The sequence below is a fragment of the Pelophylax lessonae genome, assembly GCF_965119305.1.
Source record: "Pelophylax lessonae genome assembly, chromosome: 2".
Taxonomy (NCBI): domain Eukaryota; kingdom Metazoa; phylum Chordata; class Amphibia; order Anura; family Ranidae; genus Pelophylax; species Pelophylax lessonae.
This window is the reverse complement of record NC_138769.1, coordinates 151,031,359-151,052,744: the sequence shown is the minus strand read 5'-3', so window position 1 is coordinate 151,052,744 and position 21,386 is coordinate 151,031,359. Positions and strand designations below refer to the sequence as shown.

Genomic DNA, 21,386 nt, shown 5'->3' with positions numbered 1-21,386 from the left:
CTTCCCTGTGTCCTAAGCCCAGTCATCCTCGGGAGTTTGCTTTGCACTCCTTGGATGTGGTCCGGGCGATCAGGGTATACTTGAAAACGACAGACTCGTTTCGCAAGACGGATTCACTTTTTGTGATCCCGGATGGACCCAAAAAGGGGTTGCCTGCATCTGCCGCGACTATTTCCAAATGGATCAGACAGACGGTGGTACAGGCTTATTCTATTAAGGGTCGGGAGCCCCCGTTCCCTGTTAAGGCGCACTCCACTCGGGCACTTAGTGCGTCATGGGCCTTTCGCCATCAGGCGTCAGTGGTCCAGGTGTGCAAGGCGGCTACCTGGTCGTCGGTGCATACCTTTACAAAACATTATAAAGTTGATGTAATGGCATCGTCAGATGCCTCGTTTGGCCGCAAGGTTTTTGCAGGCCGCCATTTGAGGGTTTTTTTTCCGTTGAAAATTTTTATTTGAGTCTCATTCTTTGTTTATAATGAGCCTTTAAAACTTCTAGTTGGCACCGGTTGGGCCTTCTAGATTGGATTTTGATTCCTGTCAATCCCACCCCTCATTTGTGGCACTGCTTCTGGATGTCCCAGTTCTTGTGAATCAAGAAGACTACGTCTGTCAATGAACGACAGAGAAAATCGGATTTTTGTAAGATCTTACCGTAAAATCCTTTTCTCTTAGCTCATTGACAGATGTAGTACCCGCCCCTCTATCATTGAGTTGGGTTAAATTCTCTGTTGCTGCTTTGTGACAGAACTGATTCCTTGTAGCAGAGAGAGGGAGGATATACCCTCTGGGACTGCCCCTAGGGTGGAGCCAGAACGTTTTTTCTTTCTGCCTAGTCCTACTCCTGCGGAGACAACATAACCCAGTTCTTGTGAATCAAGAAGACTACGTCTGTCAATGAGCTAAGAGAAAAGGATTTTACGGTAAGATCTTACAAAAATCCGATTTTTTCTGTCTAGTTAGGAGTAAGGACCTAGATGCCTTGCTAGGATCTTCGGTCCTGGCAGGATTTTTTTCTTAGATTTTTTAGACAGCTTTTTTTCTCCAGTGTTCCTGTGAGATCTTCAAGCAAGAAAGCTGGAACTGGGCGACGGGCTGGATGTTGAGATCCAGTGGTCACCCCAGTTCAGCCTACGAGCGCGTGCAGGCCATAGCTCCGCGCTGGGTCGGCCGCGACATAGTCCCACTGGACGGGGACTGACCCTGCGAGTTAAACGTCTCGCTTAAACGCCAATGACCATGAGTCACGGTGGAGAGGAGTACTGTCAGGAGTTGGCACCCGCCTGGTTCCGGTATGGTGAGTAGTATGTTCCCCCCTTTTCCCCCTGACGGGTTTGTGGTGAACGCGGGCCCCTCTCTGAAATGGTAAGAATGGGTCTCCCCTCTATCCTATACATGTCACAGATCCCCCTATTTGAGTGTGATTTTTGTGAACAAGAAACCAGGAGGCTTGGTTTGGGAGCTGACAATCTAATGTCATTTCAAAACTGTAAAGATGACTGAAGTCAGTGGCAGTACTAGAATATTACTGTGGTAGCATAAGGTATCCTACCTGTCAGAGGTGTTCACAGGGCGATGTCTATGCATGTATAACTGCAGTCCAGATCGCATTCCTCCAGCAAGGGCAGGCTGTCTTCCGACGGCCCACGGACCTCATGCGGCCCGCCAGGGTCCGGTACCACCGGCCAGGCTGATCACCATCCAGGGTGAAGTTTGGGGGGCCGATGCACTCCCGCAGGCCGTTAGGCCGAATACAGCATCCTGCAGGCCGCTGCTAAACGGCCGCTATCCTAACAGGCCGCCGCCATTGTCTTGCAGAGCACACGAGGACGCCATATTGGCGTAGCCTTGTGTCTCCAGCATGGGGGCGGCCATGTTTGAGGTGACCAAACACCTTGTGGAGCCAGGGGGAGGCGCCGGAAGGCGTGTTAAGGGGCGGAGCCGCCTCCTTTACCCAGGAAAAAGGGCCAAAGACTTCCTGTCTGTAACAGGACAGCACTGAGCAAGCTGATAAAAAATCTGTGCATCAGGGATGAGTCTTGGGGTCTCTCTCTCTGTGGGGTCCAAAAAGGCAGGTAACACTGAGGGGCGCTGTTGCGACTGGGGGATACAAAAAAAAAAGTTTCTCACTTTGTCATTTTTTGTCGCTGGCAAATGTCTGGTATAATCATTGACCCTGCCGCATAGGTATCCCCACCTGATCCCCTCAAGGTGGCCGCAGGACCCTCCAGTACCCCACTTGTTTTTAAAGCATTATCGGCAGTTTTGGAGTCTTTGGTATCCCGGGTGGAGGTGGCCTGTCAGGGACGGGGGTCAAGAAGTGACCCCCGCCTACCCCTATTTTTTATCTGATACTTCAGATACGGATTCGGAGCTGGTCTATGCAGCTGCAGGTCCCTCTTATGGGGCTGTTGTCTCAGGTAATGTCTCCTCAGCAGTGAGAACGTTTCTGCCTCCGCCAAAGCACAAGAGTGGTGGATACACTAGTTGTGTCCGTCCGGGAAACCTTTAGTCTTGAGGTTACACCGGCAGAGGTAGCTGAGACTGAAATTCCTTTTTGGTACTTGTTAGCCTACCAAAAGGGCGAAGGATTTTCCTTTACCCAAATGGGGTCGTTTTGAAACGAACACCTGTTATTTCCTAACGCAGGGCTAGGCGCTATCCGTTTGAGGAATCCCTCTTTAAAGGATAGACGGTACCACCTGTTGTCTTGCCACAGACTGTTAGGATAAAGAGGACCTCGTAACCAACGAGGACCTTCCCTTTCTGCTCATAAAGAGTTTGTTCGTTCCGCGAGGGCGGGCGATAAGGCGAAACCCTCCAAAGCCCCTTCAGAGGGTTTTTCAAAGGGCGCTGGTCGGCTAAACTAAGAGTCCGGCTCAGCGAAGCCTGAAGAATACAGCCTGATGCGCCCCTACCCATCTCTGGGGTGGGGGGATGTCTTCACCGGTTTCCGGATCCATGGCTTGCCAGAACCCCGGACTAAGGGGTTCGCGAGGTCATACGGTCAGGATACAGGATCGAATTTCGATCACTTCCACCGGTACGATTCTTCCCTTCTAACATTGAACGGTTTCAGGGGTTCTATTCGAACCTGTTCACAATGCCCAGGAAAGAGGGCAAGGTGCGTCCAATTCTGGACTTGGAATGTTGGATACATCCTCGGCAAGAAAGTTTCTCCTTGCGGAAAAACTCCAGAAGGTTCAGTCAACGATTCTGATGTTGCTGTCCGTCAATTGGCTGGGACGGATGGTGGCCTTCTTAGAGGCAGTACCGTATACCCAGTCTCATACCCGAATTCTCCTGAAGGAGATTCTTTTCTTATGGAATCAGAATTCCGATTTCCTGGACAATCGGATCCGGTTGAGCGAGCGGACCAGGGAGCCTCCGATGCTCAACCAGGGGAAGTCATTCCTTACGATAATATACAGGTTACCAATAGGGTATCGGAACTGAGAGCGATCAGATTTTGTCTGATTTACTGGACCGAGCAGCTCTAGAGCAGCCCGATTCGGATCCAATCGCACTATGCCACGGTCGTGACTTAGGTCAAGAAAGGGGCACTTAGAGTGTCCTGGTGGCCATCGAAACGACTAGCATCTTTTGTTGGACGGAACGGTTTGTTCCGGATCTCCCCGCAGTGTTCACTCCGGGGGTGGGAAATCGGCAGGCAGATTATTTCAGCCGTCAGATTCTGGATCAAGGGGTATGGCCTCTTCATCCAGAGGGTTTTCACTAGCTGTCCCTTCATTGGGGCACCCCGGATGTGGATCTGTTGGCACCTTGGCTCAACAGGAAGGTGCGGAGGTTTGTAGCTCGCACCCGCGATCCTCTAGCGGACGCAGCAGAAACGCTGATCGCCCCGTGGGGGCAGTATCAGCTACGGCATGCCTTCCATCCTCTCAAGTTACTGCGGGAACTTCTTCGCAGGATAGAGGTGGAGGGAATTCCAGTTATTCTGGAAATTCCGGACTGACCTTGTCGAGCCTGGTACGCCGACTTGGTGAGGCTAGTCGCGGACGCTTCTTGGAGACTTCCTCTCAGGGAGGATTTGCGGTCTCAGGGACCGATCTTCCATCTTGCTTTACAATCGCTGGCTTAATGGCCTGGCCATTGAGACCCAGGTACTGAAGGACAAGGCAGTGTCAGCTTCAGTTATTCCTACCTCTAGTTAAAGCAAGGAAAGCGACTTCCAGCACATGGAAGTCTTATATTGCGTGGTGTGAATCTTTTGGATTTCCCCCACATACCTATTCGGTGACCCGAATCTTGGTCTGTCTGCAACAAGGGGTTGAGCAGAAACTGTCCTTGAGCACTATCAAGGGTCAGGTTTCAGCGTTAGCAATCTTCTTTCAGAAACCTTTGGCTAATCATTCCTTGGTGCGGAATTTCATCCAGGGGGTGCGACATCTGGCTCCGCCAGTGCGCGCACCCTTACCGCCTGGGGTCTTAATTTAGTGTGGTCGGTTCTTCAGAAACTTCTCTTTGAAGATATTAGGGAGATTCCCTTGCTTACATTATCCCAGAAGGTGGCCTTCTTGGTGGCCATTACTTCTGCACGCAGGGTGTCAGAACTGGCCGCATTATCTTGACGTTCCCCATATCTGGTGGTTCATAGGGATTAGGTGGTTCTTCTTCCAAATCTAATCTTCCTTCCTAAGTGGTTTTCAGAGTTTTCATCTGAATAAAAATATTGTGTTACCTTCCCCGTGTCCTAAGACTAGCCATCCTTGGGAGTTTGCATTACACTCCTTGGATGGGGTTAAGAAGGATACACTTGACTACTACGAACTTGTTTTCGTAAGACGGACTCACTTTTTGTGATCACGGATAGCCCTTGAAGGGGGTTGCCTGTGTCTGCCGCGACCATATCTAGATGGACCAGTCAGACGGTGGTACAGGCTTATTCTATTAAGGGTCGGAATCCTCCGTTCCCTGTTAAGGCGCACTCTACTCGGGCGCCTAGTGTCTCCTGGGTCTTCCACCAGCAGGCGTCAGCGATCCAGGTTTTCAAGGCGATGACTTGATCGTCGGTTTATACCTTTACAACATTTTATGAAGTTGATGTGATGGCATCGTCGGATGCCTCTTTTGGCCACAAGGTTCTGCAGGCCGCAATCTGAGGAGACTGTTGGTCTACCTCAAGGGTTTGTTGGGTGTTTCACTTAGGTCTCATCTTTTTGCTCGATGAGTCCTTGATGCTTCTGGTTGGCTCCGGTTGGGCCTTCTGGATTTTGATTTCTGTTATCCCACCCCTCATTTGTGGTACTGCTTTGGGACGTCTCGAGTTGTTATTAATCAACGAGGACTACGTCTGTCAATGAGCGACAGAGAAAAATAGATTTTTTGTAAAATCTTACCGTAAAATCCTTTTCTCTTAAGCTCATTGACAGACGTAGTACCCGCCCCTCTGTTTTTGAGTTGGGTTGGGTTAAATTCTCTAAACACTGCTTTGTGACATAACTGATTTGCTGTAGCAGGAAGTGAGAGGATATACCCTCTGGGACTGCCCCTAGTGTGGCCAGAACGTTTTTCTTTCCTGTCTAGTCCTACTCCTGTAGAGGGCAGTATAACGCGAGTTGTTATTAATCAACGAGGACTACGTCTGTCAATGAGCTTAAGAGAAAAGGATTTTACGGTAAGATTTTACAAAAATCCATTTATTCTGGACAGTGTTTTAACATCCTTCCTGAAGATAGTGACAGGATAAATCCGTCGATATGGTGCATCGTTTCCATTTTTTCCTTTTTTCCTGGTCAATTTTGATTTTCTTTTTTGATTTTTTATTTTTTTTTTAATTAAAGAATTTTACAATAACAAAGAGAATACAATGATACAACCAAGAATACGTATCTTCCACAAATGTCCAACGCATATTAAAGGACTGAAAGCCCACCAGCATATGAAAAGGAGTTTTCTTTAACTCCCTTTTCCCCCCCATTTTCTTCTGTTAAGAGAATAAGTCTTCTCAAACTATATTAATTGTTTTAGCTTTGTGGGCTATCCCCAAAAATTGTGTAGATTCTTGATATCACATCAGTAAGGAACATCGCAAGCTCCTTTTATACAATAAAAAAATAAAAACAAAACTATACCAACTCAAATTCATTTTTTCTTTTTGAGTAGAAGTTGACGTTTAGGCTTCAATGAACTTTAGAGGGTCATGTATTCATATGTATGGTTCTTTCCATTTATATAGTTGTATGTATGGAGTACAACAAGCGCTTTTCTTAACTATACTTTCCCACTTTTACAGAGAAAAAAAAACGCCTGGCACCCCATTGTTGGGTATGTCCTGTTCCACACCCAGAGCAAAAAAGGCTGAGCAGCACTGAGTTTGTTACACCCCATATCCATGTCCTTGCTGGAAAGTGCAAGTTTTTTAGAAAGAAAATATGAAATCTGGCTTCCCCTGCATCCAGACTTAAGCAAATATTAGTTTTTGTATTTTTTCTGAAGCACCAGAAGAACAAGCTGTATTAAATGCTGGGGTTGTCTTGTTTTACCCAGCGACAATCAAGGGATGTCCAGGATGTATATATGCAAACTTTTTTTATTTGCTAACATTTAAATTTGTTTCAGTGAGGGGTGTATTTGTCAAGTTTACTTTTATAAATGTTTATTTTTCGCTGCATGTCCTGTCAGTGTACTGTGTAATTATCGTTTTATTTTCATTCTTACAATTGGAGGATGAATTGTTCTGTACCCAGGGAAGCATTTGTGATTTAACAATGCAGCTTTGCATAGAACCCCTTTAGATAGAGACGTTAGACAGACAGTCATTGTACTCTCTGGTTTCTCTAGGCCTCTGAGCTCCTAAGGGAAATGTGCATGAACAACATGGTGTGGAAGTATTGCCGCAGAATTAACCCTGAATGGAAGCAACAGGTAACATCAGCTAAAGTACTAACAAATGTCTTTGATTTTGCAATTTTCAAGAGCATGTTTTTCTCCCATCTTCTTTTAAGTTTTTAATAGTTTATTCTGGTTTAAGGATGTGACATTTTGTAAATTGTGGCATGTATTCAAATGTTTGCACATTTTTCTTTACAGCAAAAGCTGTAATGTGCAGTCTTTGGACCAGCCTTTCTCAACCAGGGTTTAATGCAGCCATTGGGTTTCCTCTAAAGTTGCCAGGGTTTCCTTGAGCAGTGGTGGATTGATTTCTTAATGGACAGTATTGCATAGTTTTGGCATCACTGTCACTCAGTAGAAGTAGTGGTGTGGGACCAGTGGAATTTCTACTCTCCTCTCTCAGATAAGTAACCACTGACATTAACCACGTCACTGTGTTTGAGGTAAATGTCCCGGTGCTCACCCACAAAGAAATCCATACAATCCAAACTTGGTATAGAGGCACTCACGAGTCTTGCAAATCAGATAGATCAAAACTGCAGTGGTTTTTTTTGTCCACATTTTAGTCCAACTTTCTCAGGACTCTTTGAGAAAGATGAACCGAGCCTCATCAAAAGCATTTAAAAACTTTATAATGTATTGGTGAAAGAAACAGAACCTGTGTTGCCTCCCTACTTTGGGAAATGGGAACAAGGCCTGGGGGTCGAACTAGACCAGTGCCAGAAGAGGAAGGTTTTAAAATTAGCATGCTTTTCATCAATTGATGCTACGATGACAAAAATGTGCTTCAAGGCCTCTTGCACACGGTACTGTTTGAGCATCTGCTTTTTTGACCTAATTTCAGGCATTTATTTTGTATGTATTCGCTCATATTTATACATGTATGTGCATGCTTGCCCATTCACACTCGCCATATATTTTTAGGGGAAAATTAATTGATATTTATACTCCTATGTGCGCATTTGCATGTACCAGTTCAAAACAACTCACCAGGAACGCAGATTTCTTTCTAATATTTTTTTTTAACTGAAGATTGTGTACCGCTTCTTTACAATGTAGTTGTTTTTATGTATGACAAATAGTTCTGGCAAATGCCTTCTATGTCTGATTACTTGTCAAGTCCAGCATGACTGTATTTCTTGAATCCTCAAAACTGTAGTTATCCCCTGTCTGTGTTGATGTAAAAGCAATGAAATACAGAAAAGCACCATGCCTAGCAGGTCACAAGAAAAGGTGTAGGACAAATGGAAGCATTCATCAATACCCACTGCTAATATTTTCTGTTTATTTTTCAGTTCAGTGAGATACACATTTCTGTGCTGTCATTTGCATGTGCAAAGTTTTTGTTTCCCTTCTTCAGCTTGTGTTTTTGTTTTCTTGTCAACTTTTTCAGCTAACAATTTTGTTTTTTTATTCTGATGCTCATAATTTGCACTATATTGACTATTCTTCCCCTTCTATCCAGTTGGAACAGAAAGTTGTTGCCAGTGAAATATTCAAGGACAAAAAAGACAATTATCCACAGAGTGTTCCACGGCTTTTTATAAGCACACGACTTGGTGAGTGATTTGTGTGTAGATAAAGATCTGTGAGTCAAAAGCCAACCCCTCTCTTCCCCGTCTGAACTTTTTTTTCTTCTTGCATATCATAGGGAGAACCGCAAACTGCTTTCTAAGGCAGGTGATACAATAAGTAATTTTCTTTCCTTCAACCACTGGTTAAAAGAAATAAATCTGCTTGATTCCCCCATCAACACTTTGATGGGAGAAATCCCTTCCACATTACTATTGTTGTGTTCGACTGGCAGAAGCACAGGGCGTATTTCCCCCAGCAGAATACAATGATCATTGTTGATGGCTATAAGCCACTGGCAGTGTTTGGGAAAAAAAAAAAAAAAAGACAGGCTGGTTGTACTGAAGTCAACTGATGGATTGACTTCAGTACAACCAACCTGCCCAAAGACGTCAATGGCCAGCTTAAAGAGGTTGTAAACCCTCTCTTGGAAGTTGTACCTATAGGTAAGCTTTTAATAAGGCTTACCTATAGGTACTGTAAATATTTCCTAAGCTTGCACCGTTTAGGAGATTTACTTTTAATGCAGCTGATTATGTAATCGGCGCATGCACTCTGAAGGAACGGCCACCCGTGCCGTTCCTTCAGAGCCCTGTGCCGTGAACGGCGGCTCCCGCGGGAGTGATGTAATCGCGCCTCCAGCCAATCAGATGTCCGGAGTACGCAAACCAGGAAGCAGGATGGCCGAACATGTCGGCCGTCCTGCCGCTGTGCGGGTGGCATTGCGGGGGCTTCGTTCTAAGGTAAGTATTTCATAATGAGCTAGTATGCGATGCATATTAGCTCATTATGCCTTTGTCTTACAGGGGGTTTTTTTCTAATTTTTTGTGCAGGGTTTACTTCCTCTTTAAGCTTCACTGCTAGAGAAGTATATGTCTTGGTAATCTTTGCATTTTTTTAGAATGGTAAAATTGGAGTTTTAAACGCATAATTCTATATATACATCTATGAGCTGGAGCAAATAGAAAAGTTGTTTCGTTTGCAACCATTTGGAAATAAATCCGTATTATAACGGATGATTATAATCTGGTCGCTGTGGGAAACTCCCCAACTTTTTTATGGCTACTTCTGTCCGTATACGGCCATTTGTTACCTATGTACTTTTCTTTGTTAGCTCCTTAAATGTTAATCTGTATAATGCTGCTATTTGGATGGAAGTTCACATGCTCAAGTAAATTCTGATCAAGTTTACTGTTTTTCCTTTCCAGGAAGTGATGAGATAAACACAAAAATTCTTCAGCAATTGGAAAGCCAGACATTAACGGTATATTTTTATTCTTACAATGCTTTGAGTATGCCCTAGTAGATTTCCGAACAAACGATCATGTAAACATTCATGTGAACATTTTGAACGGTACAGTTGACTTGATAAATGTTGTTCAAAAGTACTTCAAAATTTTGTTTTCTTTTAACATTTGATTTTGCAACAATTAGACTGTCCGACATGAAAATCACACATTTACTAAATAAAATGTGTTCACGAAAAATGTTCCATCCTGTTCTTTCGAATCCTGTCATCACTGTGATCAATAAAGATTTGACTCCTCTAACAATTAGAAAATTGAAAGACCTTTTCAAAATGTGGATCTTTGTGGAAAATTCTGCTAGTGTAAGGTCATCCTAAGTTACATTCCTAAATAGTTTAATTTAGTATTTGAGTTAAAGCATAAAGGACAGCAGTAAAATAGCTTCACTAAAGCATGCTATACATTATGCAATCTTCTTTCTTTCCACCACTCTTCAGCAGTGTTCAGTGTTGATGGTGGAATCCCTCCTGCAATGCTATTATGCTCTGCCGGCTGAGAGCCTTCCCTGCTGGCAGAACACATTGATTAGTGCCGACTTTAGCCAGCAACACTAATTCTTTGGGAAAAACCCAACAGGCTGGTTGTAAACAATATATATTGTACTGTATATAGACAAAGACGCATAAATGTGTTTTCTCTTTCGTTCATAGACGGACACAGCGCTCCATAAATCATAACCACTGGGTTATAATGCCTCCTTCAGGAGTAGGACTAGGCAGAACAAAAAACACCTGCCTATGCCCATGGGCCATCCTCAGCTGGTATATAACCCCCCTCTCTGTTCTAGGTAATCAGTTTTAATCTGTCTAGTCAGGAGTAAGGACCTAGGCTCCCGCCTGGGATCTCTGGTCCTAGCAACTTTTTCCTTCCTTGCATCTTTTTTGTTTTCTCTTGAGAGATCTACAATCAACTGCTGGGCAATGGGCTGGATAATCTAGATCCAGTGGTCCCCCAAGCCCAGCCAGCGAGTGCATGCAGACCGCAGCTATGCGCTAGGTCAGCTGCAACATGGACAGAAGTTGGCCCGCGAGTTAAACGTCTCGCAGGGTCGCATACGACCGGGCTTGGGTTTGAGACGCAGCGGTCCCTTGGCCGAGAGCTCTCCTACTTTGGTGGCAAGGAGTTCTGTCTGGAGCGTTACTCGCACCACGAAAGGCTAAGTACAGTCCCCTCTCTCCCCTTTTGGTGGTTTTCTTTGGGGTGGATGCAGGTAACCTCCATCGATGGTCGGACTTGCCTGCGGGTTCCCTCCTCCCATTCTTAAATCCCTCACTGAGCTGGGCTTCCCTCATTCCCATTCCCCCCTGTCTGGAGAGGCTGGTGCGCCCTCTGTCCATTTCTCTTTTCCAGTCCCATTCCCCCCTGTCTGGAGATAGTCTGGTGGGGGTCCCAGGGCAGAGAATGCAGCAGAAACCCCTGGGCTCTCCCCTGCTATCCCCACTCTGTAAGGGTCCTGGGATAGTGTGTGTCCCCCCTTGTAGTCTGGAGGGATCCCAGTGTAGGAGACCCCTAGGTGCATGCCCTGCTTTTTTGCAGTGTGGGTATAGAGCTATGATGAAGGGGGAACACCCCGAAACGCGTAAGCTTTTTTTGGAGGTCTACATCCTTCCACAGCCTGTGGCAGCTGAGGATGCCCAGTGGAGACCCCTGGTGGTCCCTCATTGCTTATTGCCCGTGTTTCATAATCGTTTTGTGAGTATAATGTGTATACATGTCTATTACAAAAAAATTGTTTTAAAGATAATGCGCTAGGCTGGTGCGCCCTCTGTCCATTTCTCTTTTCCAGTCCCATTCCCCCCTGTCTGGAGATAGTCTGGTGGGGGTCCCAGGGCAGAGAATGCAGCAGAAACCCCTGGGCTCTCCCCTGCTATCCCCACTCTGTAAGGGTCCTGGGATTGTGTGTGTCCCCCTTGGTAGTCTGGAGGGATCCCAGTGTAGGAGACCCCTAGGTGCATGCCCTGCTATTTTGCAGTGTGGGTATAGCACAGGGGGGGTCCCGGTGCAGAGTGCACAGCAGAGTCTCTCCTCAATGTGTGTCCTACCTTCAGGGGGGGGTCCCCTTGCAGAGGGTGTAGGAAAGATCCTGGCAGTATTCTTCAGTGTTTGTAGCGGATGGTGGCCATTTTCCCCTTGTCTAAATGGTCTCCGGTTGGCAACCATGTTTGTAAAGCCAGATGATGTCTGGGGGATGCTGGAAACAACTGAAGCCTCCTGGGGATGCCGAAGCTCCTCCCCTTCCTCTTCGTCTTTGTTTCCTCTTCGTCTTTGTTTCCTCTTCGTCTTTGTTTCCTCTTCGTCTTTGTTTCCTCTTCGTCTTTGTTTCCTCTTCGTCTTTGTTTCCTCTTCGTCTTTGTTTCCTCTTTCTCTTCGTTTCCTCTTTCTCTTCGTTTCCTCTTTCTCTTCGTTTCCTCTTCCTCCTTAGTTTCCTCTTCCTTCGTTTTGCTGTACGATACCCTTTTAAGGAGTCACTTTAAAAAAAAAAAAAAAAAATGGGCTAGTCCACCAGTGGTGTGGACCCTCCTGTTTCCAGGTTGAATAAAGCAACCATGATCCCAGTAGAGGAATCCTCGTCCTTTAAGGACCCAGCTGACAAAGCGGCACAAAGCATGTTTACTATGGCTAATGGCTCTTATCCTCGATCCTTTTATTAGGCATTCGATCTTAACCTTTCTTCAACAGAGCGTTGATCAGAAGTTGGCCTTGAGTACCATCAAGGGCTAGGTGTCTGCCTTGGTAATCTTCTTTCAGCGACCCCTAGCCATGCCCTCTTTAGTTCGTACCTTCATTCAGGGGGTTCGACGTGTGTCTGTCTCTTTTGCCGCCATGGGATTTAAATGTAGTACTTTCGGTTCTCCAGAAACCTCCATTTAAGAATATTCAAGAGATTTCCTTCCCTACGTTATCCCACAAGGTGACATTCTTGGTGGCTATTACCTTGGCCCGCAGGGTATCGAAATTGGTGTCATTATCCTGTCGCAGCCCCTTTTTAGTGGTCCATAGGGATAAAGTGGTTCTTCGTCCCTGTCCATCATTCCTGCCCAAAATTGTCTCTGACTTCCATTTGAATGAGGACATTGTTGCCTTCCTTGTGTCCCAAGCCGGTTTATCCCAAGGAATTTGCCTTGCATACCTTGAATGTGGTTTGTGTGATTTGGATGTATCTGGCAGCTACTGAGTCTTTTTGGAGGTCAGACTTGCTTTTTGTGGTTACGGATGGACCAATAAAAGGGCTGGCTGCTGCTTCGGCTACCATCTCAAGATGGATCAGACAGACTGTGACTCAGGCCTATTCCATTAAAAGGTCAGGTTCCACCTTCCCCTGTCACGGCGCATTCTACTCGGGTGTTGAGTGCTTTTTTGTGGCCTTCCATCATCAGGCTTTAATATCGCAAGTTTGCAAGGCGGCCACTTGGTCGTCCGTGCATGCCTTTACAAAATTCTATAAGGTAGATACTTTGACATCTGCGGATGCTTCTTTAGGCTGCAACATTTTGCAGGCTGCTGTTTAAGAGGGGCTTTTCCCTCTTGAGGGGTGTTTTTTCCTAAAACCTTTTTTTTTTTTTTTCAGAAAGATCTCCTGTGACCCGGTTAAGACTCCTGTGTCCCCCCCCCCCTTCCTTTCTTCTTAATCTACGTTTGTCCGCCGATCGGCTTCACTGCCTTCTAGGAGCAGTACAGGATTTGTTGTCACAAGGGGTAATAGTCCCAGTTCCACAGCCAGAACGGTTTCAGGGGTTTTATGCAGACCTCTTCATGGTACCCAGGAAAGAGGGGAAGGTTCGTCCAGTCCTCGATCTATAGGCCCTAAACCACTTTCTGCAGGTTCAAAAATTCAGAATGGAATCCATTTGCACAGTTCTGGTGTCTCTTGACCAAGATCAAAAAATTGCAGCATGAGATTCGGCTCCTGTTGTCCATATGTGGCATATATCAATCACCAAGGGGGCACAAGAAATACCCTGGCTGCCAAAGAAGTGGCGGGTATTCTATGGTGGGCAGAATGCTTTGTTCCAGCTCTCTGCTGTGCACATTCAAGGGGGGGAGGGGGAATTGGCAGGCGGACTACCTCAGTCGTCAGGCACTGTGTCCGGGCGAATGGTCCCTTCACCCGAAAGTGTTTCAACAACTATGTCTCAGCTTGGGGACCCCCGATGTTGACCTCTTGGCCTCTCGTCTCATCTCGGGATCTTCTGGCAGATGCCGTCAGCGCGCTAGTGCCCCCCTGGGGTTGCTATCGTCTAATGCCTTCCCTCCAATACAACTTCTGCTGAGACTTCTGCTCAGAATCGAGGCAGAAGGAATTCCAGTGATTCTGGTAGCCCCAGACTGGCCTCATCGGTCCTGGTACGCGGGTCTGGTAGGGCTGGTATCCGATGCCCCTTGGCGGCTTCCTCTCAGAGAAGATTTTCTGTCTCAAGGACCAATCTTCCACCCTGCTTTATGGTCGCTGGCTATAACTGCCTTGCTACTGAAAGCCAGGTGCTGAAGGATAGGAGGTTGTTGGAATCTGTGATCCCTACTACTGCTGAAAGCTAGGAAATCTACTTCTCGGAAGATTCACTATCAAGTGTGGAAATCTTACATTATTTGGTGTGAGTCCTAGGGGGTTTCCCTCCGTTCCTTTTCGGTACCCCCTCTATTGGAGTTTCTCCAAAGAGGTGTAGATCAGCATTTAGCTCTGGTCATCACTATGGGCCAGATTTCAGCTTTGGCAATTTTCTTCCAAAGACCATTGGCTGTGAATTCCTTGGGTCACACTTTCCTGCAGGGGGTTCGCCAACTGGCCCCGCCATTGTGCCGTCCCTGGTGCCTCCGTGGGACCTTAATCTGGTACTATCAGTCCTTCAAAGACCGCCCTTTGAGAATATACGTGAAATTCCTTTACTTACCTTGTCACAGAAAGTGGCTTTCTTGGTGGCTATTTTGCATTTTATACTGTCTCAGAGCTGGCTGCATTGTCCTGTCGGTCGGCTTTCTTGTAATAACAACCGATTCTGCAAATCAGCCGCTCTGCTGTTATTACAAGCAGCAGGATGGGATATCTCCCCCCCCCCCCCCCAAACCCGGATTCGGCTTTGATCAGGTCGCCGATATAGAAACTTGACATCTTTTCCGGTTTCTGGAGCCTTAAAGGCACCAGATTAAAAAAAAAAAAGACAGTATTTAAAACAGCCAAACTTGCCGTTTTGAATGCTTTTAAGTGCAAGGGAGGCATTTGGGGTCTTTTAGACCCGAGATCCCTCCATAAACAGTACTTGCCACTGCCTTTTACTGTCACAAGGGATGTTTACCCCTTGATCCAGCACCTGACGACTCAGGTAATCCACTTGTCAGTTCTCCACACCCGGAATGGGGACTGCGAAAAGAGCCATAACATTGTCTTCTGCCAATGCCAGAATCTCGGCCACCTCCTTGGCCGCCAGGACACTCCAGCACTTCCCCAGCACTCCACCCCAGCCTGATAGGCTGACGTCCGTGGTGACCACCGTCCAGAACAGTGGCAGGAAAGACTTGCCCTGACACAAAGCTGGCGACTGAATCCACCAGACTGAGACCGAAGCCCCAGCAGAAAACCTAGGTCCTACTCCTTCACTAGGCAGAAACAAACTGTTTTGCTGGAGCAGAGTGTGTGGGGTTATGCCTATAGGGACAGCCATGTGGACTTGGCAAATTGCTTTTTTTTTCCTGCCTAGTACTACTCCTGCAGGGGGCAGCATAACCCAATGGTAAGAAGTATGAGCGCTGCGCCTGTCAATGGACGCGAGAAAAGGATTTTACGGTAAGTTCTTACAAAAATCCAGTTATATTTAATGTTTCGGGGTTCTAAGTAATTTTCTATAAAAAAAATAGTGATTTTTATCTTGTAAGCAACAATAAAAGGCTTAGTCATGAAGGGGTTAAGCAATCCTTTGCTTTCCTAGTTTATATTCTGATATATTTTTATCGTATTTACATTTATGGTAGGACAATGGACATAGAGTGCTCAATTGGCAACGCTTTAATACCAGCCTAAGTCCCTCCTATTTTCACCCATGGCCTGCGAATTTCATTGACTGACTTTTTTTTTTTTTTTTAAAAAGGGTGTACTTATCCAGATGTGTTAGATTTGTATATTAAGCTTTAAGCATTAAATTGTTGGCATGTTCCATCTGCAATACTTAACTGAGAAAAATAAATTCTATTAAGTATGCAGTGCCTGTAGTGAAGTATGACAGAAAGGGATACAAGCCCCGGAGAAGACAACTTCTACTCACTCAAAATGCTGCCTATCTTGTTGAGGAGGCTAAGATGAAGCAGAGGATTGACTATGCTAACCTGACAGGTATGTGAATCTTTATTGCTAGTTTTTAAATCTTCGTTGTAATCCATGAGGGAAAAATTAGGTTTAAAATCTTAAGCCAGTAGTGTCAATTCACAAAAGCTAATGTATGTGCATGTTGTCCTTACCATGCATTTGGGAATATTCAATAAAACATTTGCCAAACTTTTCTGGCAGTATGGTCCTCATAAAACACTCTCACCTAATTCATGAAAGCTTTGGAATTCTTTTTTTTAGCACGTACAACAGATTCAAGTACTTCTCATTTGTACTATTTTAAGGGTGCATTTACATGGGCATTAGCAGTCACTATAGATTTCAACAGCAAGAATCTGGGAATTTTGCAGCTGGAATGACCGCTATTTTCAGTGTGTGCACATCAAAAAACAAACTGCCAGTGAATCAAAATTGCCATACAGAGACAAACCATTGCTCAGAGTGGGGCTCAATTGCACTGGGAAGCTGTCATAAATATGACCGCTCCCTTCCTGTGGGTTGCTAGGACACCTGCGGCCGCTTACATCCTAGCTGCAGCCAATAACTTAAAACCAATTAACACTATGTGTGGTGACAGACATTTAACCACATGGTAAAACATCTGTCACTGCAGGAAGACACAGGAAATAATTGTTTTCTATGTGTCCCATTCACACTGCAATGCAGCCTAGCACTGCACTAAAATGCAGACATGCTTGCTTTTTTTTGCAGCGCACCGACCCGTATTGCACTGCAATGTCAGGCAGTGCAATGCATCACGCTGCCCGACATTGCAGTTAATGAAGTGTACGTTTTCTACACTTCAAATAAAGCTAGTATAAAACAAAAAAGGGGCAGTGTGCTCAATCGTGCACCACACTGCCCCCTAGCCAGCTGGCGAGACAGAGCGTCCAGAGCTCGGAATCAGTCCAGCTGCTCCTTTGCAGTGTGAATTAGCCCTTATTCCCAGTCCCATTCTGCTTCTGACTGAGAGACCCCCCCCCCCCCCACTCCAAATAGCTGAATATAAACAAAGGGTTCAGTAATGCTGGCTGGTGTCATTGCCCAAATATGACAATAGTCATTTTTGGTCAGTGACCGAAATCTCCTGGCTGGCAGCTGAGTAGGACCCTGTCTCTGAGTTCCCCCTCAGGTTCCCCTTCCTTGTGATTGACAGCAGACCATAATGGGCAGATTCCATAGCTGCTATTGAGCTGTGTGACCGCTATGGAATCAGCCCACTGCTCCCCTCTGTCAGTCACAAGGGTGGCAGACCTGAAGAGGAAATAGACTTTCTCTGTCGCTCATTGACAGACGCAGTCCTTTGATTAATATCAATTGGGTTATACTGCCCTCTACAGGAGTAGGACACTAGGCAGAAGAAAACGTTCTGGCCACACCTTGGGGGCAGTCCCAGAGGGTATATCCTCTCTCGCTCTGCTACAGGATGTCAGTTTTTTTCTGTCTAGTCAGGAGTAAGGACCTAAGTTCCTTGCTGGGATCTTCGGTCCTGGCAAGATTTTTTTTTGATAAATCCTTTTTAGTTAGCTTTTTTTCTCCAGTTGTTCCTGTGAGATCTTCAAGCAATTATGCCGGATCTGGGCGACGGGCTGGATGTTGAGATCCAGTGGTCACCCCCATCCGGCCTACAAGCGCGTGCAGATTCCAGCTCCGAGCTGGGTCGGCCGCGACACATTCAAGCAATTACGCTGGAGCTGGGCGACGGGCTGGATGTTGAGATCCAGTGGTCACCCCAGCCGGCTTGCGAACGCGTGCAGGCCCTAGCTCCCCGCTGGGTCGGTCGCGACATAGTCCCACTGGTCGGGCACTGGCCCTGCGAGTTAAGTCTCGCCAGGACGCCTACGACCAATCTGAATTGGAGTCGCGGCGTCTGGGTTGGCCGACAGCCCCCCACCACGGTGAAGAGGGGTTCTGTCAGGAGTTTGTGCCCGCCGGTTTCGGTATGGTAAGTAGAAGGTTCCCCCTCTCCCTCTGTCGGGTGGACGCGGGCCCCTCCGTGGGATAATCAGACCCTCATAATCCCGGGTTCCCCTCTATCCAGTAAACATACTCCTCCTATCTTCCCCACCGATTAAGGGTTGGTAAGTAAGACCTGTCCTGTAAAGATTCCAGGAGGCTTGGTTAAAGTGCTTACTATCCTGTAAAGTCACGACAAAGGTGTAAAGGATGGAGTATGGGGCCGCATTACTAGTAACTCGGTCATACAGTTTTTCAGACACTTACCGTTCAATCGCTAAGGTTGTCAGGGCGCATGGAACAACCTCCTTTCGTGGTTTGTCAGGGATGGGGATGGCGCCGCAGTCATTCTCACTAAGACGAGTATGCAGATACCTACCGGTGGTTCGGTCGGTTGCAGCACGGAACACTCGCCTTTAGAGCGATCGGTCAGCTGCAGCATGGAACCCAGGACTAAAATGGTCAGGTATGGGGCCGCGGGCGTTACCAATGTAACTCGGTCGGCTGCAGACGTGCGGAGCGCCATTCTATCGTGGGCCACGCGGGGCTGCCATTTTGGCGTAACCCAGATGTCCCCGCTATGGCGGCGGCCATCTTGGATCCACCCAGCCTCGTGGAGCAGCGGTGGGAGTGCCGGAAGGGGCAGGGCCGCTTCTTTTACCCGGGTAAATCAATCCACAAGATTTCCTGTCCTGTAAAGACAGCGCTGAGAGCAGTCCGGTAGGAACTTCTGTGCATCAGGTGGTAAGCCTTGGGGGTGTCTCTTCTCTCTCTGTGGGGGCTCCAAAGCGGTCACCGAGGAGCGCTATTGCGCTAAGGAATTGCTTTAAAGAAAAAAAAAAAAAAGTTTTTTTCTTTAGTTTTCAAATTTTGTCATTTGTTTGCTGACAGGTTCCTAGCTTTGCCATGGACCCTGCGGCACATGTATCCCCACCTGATCCCCTCGAGGTGACCACGGGACCCTCCAACTCTCCACTCACTATAGATGCATTATCAGCGGTCCTGGAGTCTTTTGTATCCCGGGTGGAGGTGGCCTGTCAGGGACGGGGGGCGAAGAAACGACCCCCGCCTACCCCTATTTCATCTGACATATCAGATACAGATTCTGAGCCTGTCGCTGTGGCTGCAGGTCCCTCTTCTGGGGCTTGTGTCTCGGGTACCGTCTCCTCAGATAGTGAGGAGGACGTTTCTGCCTCCGCCATAGCATAAGAAGAAGCGTTGGTGGATGCACTAATTGTGTCTGTCCGGGAAACCTTAAGATTTGAGGTTACACCGGCAGAGGTAGCTGATACTGAAATTCCTTTTGGTACTCTCAAACCTACCAAGATGGCGAAGGTGTTTCCCTTGCCCAAATGTTTTGGTAATATAATTAAAGAGGAATGGGGTCATCCAAAACGAACCCCTGGTATTTCCAAACGGATTGCTAGGCGCTATCCGTTTGAGGAATCCCTTCTTAAAAAATGGACAGTACCACCATTGGTGGATTCACCGATTTCCAGACTAAATAAAGCTACTGTTATCCCGTTGGAGGACGCTCCGTCCTTTAGGGATCCGGTGGATCGTAAGGTGGAAGCGCTATCCCGCCCCATTTTTTCCCTGATAGGGTCAGCCTTTAGGCCGGTGGTTGCCATTGGTCTGGTTTCACAGACATTGACAGAATGGACCAAGTTGTTACGCCGTGACCTAGAGGGGAGAAGTATCCCCCCGGCAGTATCGGACTTGCTGGAGCAGATGATACAAGGGCTACAGTTTGTGTGTGACGCCGCTCTGGACGCCACTCCATTGTTGGGGCGTGTATCGATTTCAGCAGTGGTCCTCAGGCGTGTGTTGTGGTTAAAGTGCTGGTCGGCGGATCAAGGTTCCAAAAAAGCTTTGGCTAATCTCCCCTTTCAAGGGAATCACCTGTTTGGGGCCACCTTGGATGAGATTATTAAGGATCTCACTGGGGGCAAGAGCACTTTTTTGCCACAGAATACTAAGGGTAAAGGACCTCGTCAGAGACGGGGGCCTTCCTTTTCCGCTCATAAAAAGTTTTTTCGCCCCGCGGGGGCGGGCGATAAGGCAAAGTCCTCCAAAGCCCCTCCAGGGGGTTTCAAGGGGCGCTGGTCGGGTAAACAAAAGTCCGACTCTTCCAGAGCTGAAGATAAGACCACTAAAGCCTGAAGGTGCGCCCCCACCCATATCTGGGGTGGGGGGGAGTCTTCACCGGTTTCTGGATCCATGGCTTTCCAGAATCCCGGACAAATGGGTTCGCAAAGTCATACGGTCAGGATACAAGATCGAGTTTCGGTCACTTCCACCGGTGCGATTCTTCCCTTCCAATATTCGACTATCCCCGGATCGCTTAAAAGCTTTGCGGGGGGCAGTAGCGGATTTGATGCAACAAGGAGTGGTGATCCACGTTCCTTGGACAGAACGTTTTCAGGGGTTCTATTCGAACCTATTCACAATACCCAGAAAAGAGGGCAAGGTGCGTCCAATTCTGGACTTAAGAGCACTCAATCATTTTGTCCGGGTACAAAAATTCAAGATGGAGTCCATTCGCACAGTAGTGGCCTCCCTACATCAGGGGGATTTTCTGGCGTCCATAGACATCAAGGATGCCTATCTTCACATTCCCATTTACGCAGGACATCAGCGTTTCCTTCGTTTTTCCGTAGGAGAGAACCATTATCAGTTTGCGGCGTTACCCTTTGGTCTCGCCTCTGCTCCCCGGGTCTTCACAAAGGTGTTGGCCCCAGTTTTGGCGCGGTTGCGACAGCAGGGCATATCGATTCTAGGTTACCTAAACGATCTGCTTCTCCGTGTGGAGTCTCCGCAGGCTCTGTTGCTAAACTTGGAGATCACTATGATCTTTTTGCAAGAGTTCGGGTGGCTGGTGAACCTGCAGAAATCATCTCTGGTTCCCACCAGGAGGCTGGAATATCTGGGTCTAATTTTAGACACATCCCTGGCAAAAGTGTTTCTCCCTGCGGAGAAACTCCAGAAGATTCAGTCAACGATTCAGTTGTTGCTGTCCGTCAACTGGCCTTCCCTTCGGACTTGCATGAGGGCCCTGGGACTGATGGTGGCCTCCTTCGAGGCAGTACCGTTTGCCCAGTCCCATACCCGAATCCTTCAAAAGGAGATACTTCTCAAATGGAACCGGAATCCCGATTCCCTGGACAATTGGATCCGGCTGAGCAAGCGGACCAGGGAGTCTCTGGTCTGGTGGCTTCGGTCTCCGATGCTCGGCCAGGGGAAGTCTTTTCTTCCGATATACTGGACGATTGTCACCACGGATGCCAGTCTATCCGGGTGGGGAGGAATTCTCGGCAAATTATCTGCTCAGGGGCTTTGGTCCCTGGAAGAGTCCAGGTTACCGATAAATGTATTGGAACT

The 21,386-nt window shown here is 47.1% G+C and overlaps 1 protein-coding gene across 6 annotated transcripts in view; it reads left to right on the top strand.

Annotated features, from left to right (window-relative positions):
* Window positions 1–21,386, top strand: part of MYO1C (myosin IC) — a 393,404-nt gene that overhangs the window by 320,627 nt on the left and 51,391 nt on the right. For all 6 annotated transcript variants that reach the window (XM_082245855.1, XM_082245858.1, XM_082245856.1 and 3 more), the window contains exons 25-28: window positions 6,804–6,887; window positions 8,320–8,413; window positions 9,635–9,690; window positions 15,920–16,055. In XM_082245855.1, the coding sequence (XP_082101981.1) occupies window positions 6,804–6,887; window positions 8,320–8,413; window positions 9,635–9,690; window positions 15,920–16,055 (370 nt within the window). The remainder of the gene's footprint in view (window positions 1–6,803; window positions 6,888–8,319; window positions 8,414–9,634; window positions 9,691–15,919; window positions 16,056–21,386) is intronic.